General features: G+C 42.3%; 1 protein-coding gene across 1 annotated transcript in view; it reads right to left on the reverse strand.

Moving 5' to 3' along the window:
- Positions 1-12,316, reverse strand: part of DDIAS (DNA damage induced apoptosis suppressor) — a 54,701-nt gene that overhangs the window by 29,712 nt on the left and 12,673 nt on the right. The window contains exon 3 of the mRNA XM_089676776.1: positions 2,176-2,304. Within this exon, the coding sequence (XP_089532902.1) occupies positions 2,176-2,288 (113 nt within the window). The 5' untranslated portion in view covers positions 2,289-2,304. The remainder of the gene's footprint in view (positions 1-2,175; positions 2,305-12,316) is intronic.

A 12,316-nucleotide genomic window follows, 5' to 3' on the forward strand; every position in this document is an offset into this window, starting at 1 on the left:
GAAGGGAAGGCTGGAGGTCAGCATAAAACTTGACAACCTGCCCTGGTGAAACAGGACGTTGGAGACAATTTGTCCTAAATTAAAGTGTTACTAAACCATGATCCTGTATTCACTATATATGGTCTCCCTTAACCCCGCATTCAGTATATCTGGTCTCCCTGGACCCTGCATTCACTGTATCTGATCTCCCAGGACCCTGCATTCACTATATCTGGTTTCCCTGGACCCTGCTTTCACTATATCTGGTCTCCCAGGACCCTGCATTCACTATATCCGGTCTCCCCGGACTCTGCATTCACTATATCTAGTCTCCCTGGACCCCACATTCACTATATCTGGTCTCCCAGGACCCTGCATTTACTATGTCCGATCTCCCTGGACCCTGCATTCACTATATCTGGTCTCCCAGGATCCTGCATTCACTATAGCTGATCTCCCCGGACCCCGCTTTCACTATATCTGGTCTCCCTGGACCCTGCATTTACTATATCTGGTCTCCCAGGACCCTGCATTCACTATATCTGGTCTCCCTGGACCTTGCATTCACTATATCTGGTCTCCCGGACCCTGCATTCACTATATCTGGTCTCCCAGGACCCTGCATTCACTATATCTGGTCTCCCAGGACCCTGCATTCACCATATCTGATCTCCCCGGACCCTGCATTCACTATATCCGATCTCCCTGGACCCTGCATTCACTATATCTGGTCTCCCTGGACCCTGCTTTTACTATATCTGGTCTCCCTGGACCCTGCTTTCACTATATCTGGTCACCCAGGACCCTGCATTCACTATATCTGGTCTCCCAGGACCCCACATTCACTATATCTAGTCTCCCTGGACCCCACATTCACTATATCTGGTCTCCCAGGACCCTGCATTTACTATGTCCAATCTCCCTGGACCCTGCATTCACTATAACTGATCTCCCCGGACTCTGCATTCACTATATATGGTCTCCCAGGACCCCGCATTCACTATAACTGATCTCCCCGGACTCTGCATTCACTATATATGGTCTCCCTGGACCCCGCTGTCATTATATCTGGTCTCCCTGGACCCTGCTTTCACTATATCTGGTCTCCCGGGACCCCACATTCACTATATCTGGTCTCCCTGGACCCTGCATTTAATATATCTGGTCTCCCTGGACCCCGCATTCAATATATCTGGTCTCCCCGGACCCTGCATTCACTATATCTGGTCTCCCAGGACCCTGCATTCACTATAACTGGTCTCCCATAGTACACAGATAGAAATGCATTTATTTTAGTAAATATAAACTGCTAAATACATGTTCTCATCAGCAGTATATAGCAGTCTTGTGACTTCTATCAGTGTCCAGCAGAGCACTGGTTAAAGCTTGTAGGAGTTTTCATTCTTCTCTAGGAGGATGCAGAACCCCTGACCTCTATCTGGACTGTGCTGATTGGACCTGTGCTGATCACATGCACTCTCCCAAGAAGAAAAAAAAAAAAAACCTTTCTAGCAATACTCACCAAACTGAGCATGTGCAGAGTGTCTCCACATGATATGCCTTATCAGAAGATAAGAGGGGGACACTGGAAGAAGGGGAGGATCAGAGAAGACTGGATCAAACAGCCTTTTTACACAATGCAGAGGATTAACCCCTTAGGTTAATCACAGTGTGTATAACAAGCATGTTTTACTTTAAGGAAAATCCTCTCATAGACTGTAGTCACCATAACTGGTGCCCTCAATGTGGCAATAACTGCTAAATTTAGGATTTTGCAACATTTTCTGCCCAAACTGCGGTCACCAAAACAAATAGAGAGGGTAAATCTCCCTAGTGGGAACACAGACAGCAATATAATCTGACAGGGGCTCTAACCCTTCCCTATAATCTATCCAAAGCTAAAAAAAACGTTTTGGCTAGAGAAGCAGACATATAGGGGTTTATTTACTAAAGCTGGAGAGTCCAAAATCAGACTCCCTTCTGCATAGAAACCAATCAGCTTCCAGGTTTCATTGCCAAAGCTTCATTGAACAAGCTGAGGTTAGAAGCTGATTGGTTTCTATGCAGAAGGGAGTCTGATTTTGGACTCTCCAGCTTTAGTAAATAAACCCCATAATGGCCAGGAAAGAATCAGACATGCATGGGAACTGCACCATCTGCTGGACAGTTTGAAAAAAACAAGATGGAGTTTCCTACCTGTCTGCAGTGTGTATCACCCGGGAGAAGCAGTTCTGACAGGCTGGATACGTAAAGCCAGTATTCTGGATGGACAGAATGGTGCCAGGGACAAACCTTCTCTTTTCATTCATATGTATGTCATACAATCTATAGGGGCAAGAAAAACAGAAATACATATCATCCAATTGACAATATAAAGACAACCAAAAGTAGAACTATAGGCAAAACCTTTTTTTTTTTTAAATTTTGAATAGAATAAGGACAGCCATACATGGATCGAAATTCGACTGATTTTTCATCCGAAAATCGGACCTAAGAATAATCGGCTGATTTTCGCTCTGTTAGTGGGTCAATGGCACCGGCCGATTATCGTGGTTCCTCCCCTTTTCGGTGATTGGGCATGTTGGAAAATTCATGAAAAATGACCGATTTTCGACTCAATGATGGTTACGATCGTTTTTCCGAAAAGAATATGCGCATGAGCCGTGACCTGGAAAGAAACAAAAGTTTCACCTGTTATATGGGTTGAACTTTATGACTTGGTCGGCCGATTTTCGAAATGATTGATGGCACCATCGGATTACCGGGTGAACAACGTTTTCGATTTTCGGATGAAAAATCGTTTGGAATTCGAACCATGTATGGCCTGCATAAGCGAGAGGTTTTTTTTAAATCTGTGTCCCATTGGGGAGATTTCCCTTCACTTCCTGTCCAATAGCTAAAACAGGAAGTGATAGGAAATCTCTCCAAAATGAGGGAATCCCTGGTTACCAGCAGAGTCATCAGAACTAGTGTCCCCTTTGGAATAATTCACTTCTATTACTGTTTTGGGGACAACCCAAAATGTAAGATTTTCTTTCACTTTCGGTGATAACAGTTACCAGGACAAACAGAAAAAGTGAATCTCCCTAACGGGCGCACACACCAAAAAAAAAAAAGTTTTGCCTTTGGGTTTACTTTAATGGAAAATTGAATCTTTGAAGACAGCGCTTTGCGTTAGCATAACCTCATGGAGGCTGATTGCTGTCTGCCATTCTGGGGTCCAGAGAGAGAATTCAGCAGGGCTTCACGTGTTCTCTTTGTGAGAATATTCCTTGGAGTTTCAGTGCTCTCCCTACAATGGAAGGAAGCAAAGAAGAGAGAAAGAAAGGAAGAAAGGAAAGAAGAAAAAGGAAGGTAGCAAGAAACTGGAAGGAAGAAGGAAAATTGAAGGAAGAAAGAAAGAAGGAATCAAGAAAAAGAAAGGTGGGAAGAAAAAAAAGAAGAAAAAGGGAGAAGGAAAGAAGGAAGAAAGGCAGGAAAGAAACAGAGGATAGCACAAAGGAAAGAAGGGAGGATGGACAGATGCAAGAAAGAAAGGAAGGAAGGAAAAGGGTAGCAAGAAGGGTTGAAAGAAGATTATGGAAGGAATGAAGAAAAAGAAAGGTAGGAAGAAAATTGGGGAGGAAGGAAAGAAGAAAAAAGAAGGTTGCAGAAAGGAAAGAAGAAAATGGAAGGAAAGAAGAAAAAGGAAGGTAGCAAGAAAAAGGAAGGAAGAAATGGAAGAAAAGAATCAAAAAAGGAAGGTAGGAAGAAAATGGGAGGAATGAAAGAAAGAATAAAAAAAAAGAAAGGTAGGAAGAAAATTGAGGGAAGGAAGGAAAGAAAGAAGGAATGAAGAAAAAGAAAGGTAGGAAGAAAATTGGGGAGGAAGGAAAGAAGAAAAAAGAAGGTTGCAGGAAGAAAGGAATCAAAAAAGGAAGGTAGGAAGAAAATGGGAGGAATGAAAGAAAGAATAAAGAAAAAGAAAGGTAGGAAGAAAATTGAGGGAAGGAATGAAAGAAGAAAAAAGGAAGGTAGCAAGTAGAAGGAAAGAAGAAAAAAGAAGGTATCAAGAAGATGGAAGGAAGGAAAAAAATGGAAGGAAGGAAAGAAGGAATCAAGAAAAAGAAAGATAGGAAGAAAATTGGGGACGGAAGGAAAGAAGGAAAAAAAAAAAGGTAGCAGGAAGGAAGGAAGAAAGGGGAAGGAAAAAAGAAAAAGGAAGGAAGAAAATGGACTGAAGAAATGGAAGAAAGGAATCAAAAAAAGAAGGTAAGAATAAAAGAAGATAAGAAGAAAATGGGAGGAAGGAAAGAAAGAATAAATAAAAAGAAAGGTAGGAACAAAATTGAGGGAAAGAAGAAAAAAGGAAGGTAGCAAGTAAAAGGAAGGATGGAAGGAAGGAAAAAGAAGGTATCAAGAAGATGGAAAGAAGGAAATAAATGGAAGGAATGAAAATAAAAAGAAGGTAGCAAGAAAAAAGGAAGGAAAAAAATGGAATGAAGAAATGGGAAGGGGAAAGAAAGAATCAAGAAAAAGGAAGGTAGGAAGAAAAGAAGTAAAGAAGAAAATGGGAGGAAGAAAGTAAGGAAGCAGAGATTGACAAAACAAGGGAAGAAAAGAAGGTAAAGGATGGCAGGAATGGAAAAGGCAAAGCAAAGCAACAAAGATACGGTTTCTTGGCTGACTTTCTAAGCTCTCATTCACACCTGAGAATTTTTCTGCTTGTTCCTTGCAGTCCTTGTTGCTTGCATTCTTTTTTTTATGCATGAAGAATTCCCCTCCTCTTTTAGAACTGCTCTTCTCCCCTTGCCCAGCTGAGGTTAAAAAAAACACTGAAGCTTGATATGCATGCAAACACACCTGTAATATGCGTGACGAATGCCTGAAATAAAAAAGCTTGAAAATCACCAGGAATGCGCTCTGCTCAGGTGTGAATGCAGGATAACATGTTCCTTTATCCCAAAAAGGAAAAACAAAGGAAAAATAAAATCAAAGACAAGAGGGCAACTGGATCGTAAGGCTGCAATGTCTATTCTATGATCCCAATATCGATGATGAATGAACACGGACACTATAATGCTTCATCTTAAAGCTCAGCAGAACAGGACCACCTCCACTTAATAGGATTAGAAGTTCTGTGGAAGAATACAGAGGAAGCAGCCAGGACCACTCTGAAACTGTATCCTCTTGCAAGATATAAAATCAGATGTTAAAATGCCCAGCAAGAGGGAAAAAAAGAGCTTTTTGCAATATTAACCTTCAATCCAAAATTGCCACTTACAGTTATTCCTTTCTGCCACTAGATTCCACCAGTTTTATGGCTTAAATGGAAGAAAGTCATTTAACTCACTTCCTGTGAGCCAGGCTGTCATGGACACTCCCCCCTGGGGGATATCACACACCCTGGGCACACAGTACATGGTTGCACCAGATTGCATAGCACAGTAGTACCATGCGATCTGGTCACAGTCAGTGCATTTTCTAATGTTCCATTTACACTTTGTAATTTAGAATCACCGCGATTCTGCACGTGACTCCAAATTGCATGGCAATCGATGCACAACACGTGGGTGCCATTATCTCTTAATGGAACTGTGAACATGATGCGATTCTGTTGTGGAAAAACCTTTAAAAAAAACACCTTTAAAAATAACATGAAGCTTGTCACCTGAAAATGAGCGAGAGCTTCTTTTTAGATGAGAAATGCGCAGAGAGCAGCCCATTCAAGTGAATGGGCTGGCCCTATGCAACATGCATAATTGTGAGTGGGACTGCTTGTTCCCTCTACGTGAAAGTGTGAATGCAGCCTAAAAGTAATGCATTCACTTCATTTGTGAGACTTAAAGTGTTACTAAACCCAGGACCCTGCATTCACTCTATCTGTTCTCCCCGGACCCTGCATTCACTATATCTGGTCTCCCCGGACCCCGCATTCACTATATCTGTTCTCCTTGGACCCTGCATTCACTATATCTGGTCTCCCCGGACCCCGCATTCACTATATCTGGTCTCCCCGGACCCCGCATTCACTATATCTGGTCTCCCCGGACCCCACATTCACTATATCTGTTCTCCCCGGACCCTGCATTCACTATATCTGGTCTCCCAGGACCCTGAATTCACTATATCTGGTCTCCCAGAACCCTGCATTCACTATATCTGGTATTCCCGGACCCGGCATTCACTATCTGGTCTCCCAGGACCCTGCATTCACTATATCTGGTCTCCCCGGATCCTGCATTCACTATATCTGGTCTCCCAGAACCCTGCATTCACTATATCTGGTCTTCCCGGACCCCGCATTCACTATCTGGTCTCCCAGGACCCTGCATTCACTATATCTGGTCTCCCTGGACCCTGCATTCACTATATCTGGTCTCCCCGGAACCGCATTCACTATATCTGGTCTCCCAGGATCCTGCAATCACTATATCTGGTTTCCCCGGACCCCACATTCACTATATCTGGTCTCCCCGAACCCCGCATTCACTATATCTGGTCTCCCCGGACCCTGCATTCACTATATCTGGTCTCCCAGACCCTGTATTCACTATATCTGATCTCCCCGGACCCTGCATTCACTATATCTGGTCTCCCAGGATCCTGCATTCACTATATCTGGTCTCCCCGGACCCCGCATTCACTATATCTGGTCTCCCAGGACCCTGTATTCACTATATCTGTTCTCCCAGGACCCTGCATTCACTATATCTGGTCTCCCAGGACCCTGCATTCACTATATCTGGTTTCCCAGGACCCTGCATTCACTCAATCTGGTCCCCCACAGTACACAGAACATAGAAATGCAATTATTTTAGTAAATATTAACTGCTAAATATCTTTTCTCATCAGCAGTTAGAGCAGTCTTGTGACTTCTATCAGTCCAGCAGAGCACTGGTTAAAGCTTGTAGGAGGAGTTTTCATTCTGCTCTAGGAGGATGTAGAACCCAGGCTTTCCATCTGGACTGTGCCAATTGGCCCTGTGCTGATCACATGCACTCTCCAAAAAAAAAAAAAAAAAAAAAAAACCCTTTCTAGCAATACTCATCAAACTGAGAACGTGCCCTGAGCTGATCACATGCACTCTCCCAAGAAAAAGGCAAAACTCTCTAGCTGTACACACCAAACTGAACATGTGCAGAGTGTCCCCGAGGCTCTGTTCTATCAGGAGATAAAATAGGGAACTTGGAAGGGGGAGGATCAGAGAAGACCGGATTAAACATCCTTTTTACACAATGCGGAGGATTAACCCCTTAGGTTCCACATAGCAAGCATGCTTTACTGCATATACAGACTGATTTTACTGTTGTGGGTTTAGTAACAGTTTAAGCCCGAAATCGCACTGCACCCAAATAACATGTGAATCGCACAGAAACGTGTGTTCTTGTGTGTTTAATGGTATATACCAGCCCTCAGGGTTTGCATGTAATGTATTTCCAAAAAAAATAAAAAAGTTAAAGCAAACCATAAAACCCATGAAAAGAACTTACTATCCTGTAAATACTCCCCTTCCCTCTGTAGCAATTTGGAATAAAATTAATAAATATTGTTTTTTTTTCATCTTCATAGCTTTTACTTCCGCCATCCTTACTTAAAGCGGAGCTCCACCCAAAGGGGGAAGTTCCACTTTAAAGGACTGCACCCCTGCTCCCTATTAAGGATTGGCACCTTAGGGGGGGGGGGAGCGGGTACCCGAATTTGACAGGTACCCGCTCCCACTTCCGGTCCGATTTCCTAGGCGATCGGAAATGGAAGTTGTCCTCTCTCCCTCCCCGTAGTCTTTTGGGACACGTGACAGGTCCCAGGAGACTACAGGACCATTCATGAAGAGCAGCACTACTCACGCATGCGCAGTGGGCACCCGGCTGTGAAGCCGCAAGCTATCACAGCCGGGTGCCCACACTGAAGATGCCGGCCTCCTGGAATACAGGACGGCCGGTGAAACGAGCTGCGGGGGACACACCGTAGGACCGAGGGACAGGTAAGTGGCTGTTTTTTAAAAGTCAGCAGCTACAGTTTTTGTAGCTGCTGACTTTTATTTTTTGACAGGATGAGTGGAACTCCACTTTAAGCGAGAATGCTGTTTGCTGTGCACATACCTTGTGCATGACCACATACATGCGGGTCTATAGAACCTGGCAGAGACCAGCAGCATGTCCGTACATGCACACAGACTTAGCACAATTTTATGAGTCTGCCAGGTCCCAAGATGGCGCCACAAAGCCCTGAGAGCTGGAAGGACGGCACTGGACTCCATGGACTAGTAGATATTGATTTTTTTTTTCACTTATGCAGAAACAATTACCAAAAAAGAAAATGTAAATTTTAGCTGGGAAGGGTGGAGTTCCTTTTTAAACACTTGGATTCTTTAACCACTTGCGCTCCTGAGGATTTACCCCCCTTAATGACCAGGCCTCTTTTTGCTACTTGGCGCTGCACTAAATCAACTGATAATTGCGCGGTCATGCAATGCTGCACCCAAACTAAATTTACGTCCTTTTTTTCACACAAATAGAGCTTTCTTTCGGTGTAATTTGATCACCTGTGCGCTTTTTATTTTTCACGCTATAAACAAAAAAACGGCAAAAATTTTGAAGAAAAACAATATTTTTTATTTTCAGCTATAAAAAATATATAGTAAACTCAAAGTTGGTTATAAATTTAGGCCAAAATGTATTCTGCTCCATATTTTTGGTAAAAAAAATCACAATAAGTGTATATTGATTGCTTTGTGTGGAAGTTATAGCGTCTACAAACTATGGTATAAAAACTGCAATTTACGCCATTTTTCTGCTATACAGCGCTGCGCTAGTTTAACGGACAATTGCGTGGTCATGCAATACGGTACATCCTTTTTTCCCCACAAATTGAGCTTTCTTTTGGTGGTATTTGATCGCCTGTGCGGTTTTTATTTTTTGCGCTATAAAAAAAAAAGGCTGACAATTTTGAGGAAAAAAACAATATTTTGGACTTTTTGCTATAAAATATGTCCAGTAAAAAAAAAATGCAAAAATCAAATTTAGTCATAAATTTCTGCCAAAATGCATTCTGCGACATGTCTTTGCTAAAAAAAAACCCAATACGTGTAAATTAATTGGTTTACGGTAATTGCTAGTAATTGGTAGCGTCTACAAATGGCGGCAAAGATACTGGGATTTTTAGGGTTTTTTTTATACTAATAATGGCGGCGATCAGCGAATTATGGCGGCGATCAGGGACTTATGGCAGCGACCAGAAACTTATGGCGGGACTGCGGCGGACATTCTGACATTGGGGGGTACTGACTTGGGGTCACTGACATCCCCAAAAACACTAATACAGTGATCAGTGCAAAAAAAAAAACACTGACACTGTATTAATGGCAATGGGGAGGAAGGGGTTAACTTTATTTTGCAGGGAAGGGTTATAGGAGTGAGGGGGAGTGTTTTACTAGGGGGCGGGGGTGTGTACTGGGCGGGGCAAGGCTGATCGAGAAAGTGAAACTATTCTTTCTCGATCAGCTCATCCTCGAGCTGACAGAGAGGTGACAGACAGCACAGCTACTGCAGCTGTGCTCTCTGTCACCGTTTACCGCCGATCGCCGGGACATAGCCGCTAATGAGCGGCTGTGACCCGGCAACTGACATCTGCGGCGGTGATCCACAGGACAAATAGGGCGGCAGCGAGCCTCGCGCGCGCCCCCTATTTGTTTACAAAACGTACGTTTTAAAACGTCGTTTTGCCTGTGAGTGCCGCCCTGCCGCCGTATATGTACATTGGCTGGGCGGCATGCGGTTAACGAGCATTGACATGAGCTCAGCAGGTACTGCCATGCTATGGGAAACACTTCTGTCCCTGCCGACCCTCACAGGTTACAGTCACAGTACGGTGGAGGAAGAAGGACCCACTCTGTCTGTAGATTAAAATCAAACCTCCTAGATTGTAAGCTCCAAGGAACAGGGCCCTCGAACCCCTCGTGTATCACACTGTATTGTCATTGTACTGTCTCATGTATTGTCTCCCATTGTAATGTACAGCGCTGAGCAAAATATTGGCACTATATAAATACTGTATAATAATAATAACCACCTCTAAAATGTAGCAGATTTGTCAATTCCTCACTTCTTTATCATACTGATCCATGTGGACTCAGGGATAGCAACATATTCTGCCTTTATCAAACCTGGATGAGCAGCTCCCTCTAGTGACAAAGAAACAGAAGGCAGTGTGTTCCACGTGTAAAATGTATCAATTAATGTAATTTATGTTATTAAATTAGACCTGCAGGACAATGCCAAAGAAAGCAGTCAATTCTGGACAAGATAATGGGGGGGGGGGGGTAAATTTACTAAAACTGGAGCACACAGAATCTGGTGCAGCTCTGAAAAGAAACCAATCAGCTTTCATGTTTTATTATCAAAGCTTAATTGAACAAGCTGAAGTTAGAAGCTGATTGGCTGCCATGCACAGCTACACGAGATTCTAAATGCTCTAATTTTAGTAAATCTCCCCCACTCTGTTTGCTGATGTGTATATATGTTACCCCCATATTAACCCCTTGCCCTCCAGAGGATTTACCCCCCTTCCTGACCAGGACATTTTTTGCGTTACGGTGCTGCGTTACTTTAACTGACAATTATGCTGTCATGCAACGCTGCAACCAAATTAAATGTATGTCCTTTTTTTTCCTACGAACTGAGCTTTCTTTCGGTGCTATTTGATCGCCTGTGCGTTTTTTATATTTTACGCTATGAAAAAAAAAAGACTGACAATTTTGAGATAAAAACAATATTTTTGACTTTTTGCTATTAACCGTTTCAATACCGGGCAATTTTACCCCTTCCTGCCCAGGCCAGTTTTCAGGTTTCAGCGCTCTCACACTTTGAATGACAATTGCGCGGTCATACAACATTGTACCCAAACTAAAATTTTATCATTTTCTTCACACAACTAGAGCTTTCTTTTGGTGGTATTTAATCACTGCTGGGGTTTTTATTTTTTGCTAATTTTACAAAAAAAGACCAAAAATTTTGAAAAAAAAACACATTTTTCTTTGTTTCTGTTATAAAAGTTTACAAATAAATAATTGTTCTTCATAAATTTAGGCCGAGATGTATTCTGCTACATGTCTTTGGTGAAAATAACCCAAATTAGGATGTATTTTTTAGTTTGTAGGAAAGTTATAGAGTTCACAAACTATGGTATAGATCTGAATATTGATCAATCCTGAAGTACTGACAGCCAATCTAATTTCTTGAGGTCCAAGAATGTCAGAACAGTACAGATATCCCCCAAATGACCCCTTTTTAAAGAGTAGACAGTCCGACGTACTTCATAAGAGGCATGGCGAGTTTTTTGAAGTTGTATTTTTTTGTCATAATTTTTCGGAAAATGAAAAAATTAAAAAAATTATTTTCACTATTTTTTTTTTTTACATACTGTCACCAGTGCAGTACAGCATCATTATATAACTGGCGTGGCGGTGAACAGGGACACTGACTGGTGACAGTATGAAAAATATATATATATATATTTTTTTTAATTTTTTTAAATTTTTTTATTATATTTAATTTTTTATTACATTTTTTTAAGATTTTTTTTTTTATATTTTACTATGACCAAAGTAGTACAATGTTACCATAGTAACATTGTACTACTTTGGGGAAGTGATCAGTATTTTTTTTTTTTTTTTTACACAATTTGCTTATAGCAAAGAATTACTTTGCTATAAGCAAGCATTTACCTGAATGAAATCGATTCATTCAGCTTTTTTTTTTTTTTTTTTGTGCTTAGCTGTGATTTGGTCACAGCTAATCACATGACATGTGCATGTGATTAGCTGTGACCATTCACAGCTAGGCACTAGTATACAATGGATGGCATCATGAATGAAGCCATCCATTGTATACAACTGTCATGTGACATTATGTGATTGGTCACAGCAGGTCACATGGTACCAGCAACGGGAGCCGGTACTCGGATCTGTCATCGGCCGTGTCCGAGGTGCACGGCCGGTGACAGATCACACTGTTGCACCGCTCTGCATTAGCGCAAACTGCGCATGTGCGGGAGCACGCCAAATGGCGTGCACCCGGAGTGCAGAGACACTTCTGAAGCCGCCAAACGGCCATTGGCCGGGCGGCTAATGGTTAAATATGACTAGTATAAAAATAAAAAAGTTATAGCGTTTAGAAATGGCACTATAGATACTGGAATTTTTTTTAAACTAGTAATGGCGGTGATCAGTGGGACTGCGACGGGCATTCTAACACTTGGGGGGGTGGGGACTGACTTGGTGTCACTGACATCCCCAGTGATACCAATACAGTGATCAGTGCTGGAAAAAAAGCACTGACACTGTACTAATGGCACTGGG

This window comes from Staurois parvus, unplaced genomic scaffold, assembly GCF_062004578.1.
Source record: "Staurois parvus isolate SC_StPar_1 unplaced genomic scaffold, SC_StPar_1.0 ptg000173l, whole genome shotgun sequence".
Classification (NCBI taxonomy): domain Eukaryota; kingdom Metazoa; phylum Chordata; class Amphibia; order Anura; family Ranidae; genus Staurois; species Staurois parvus.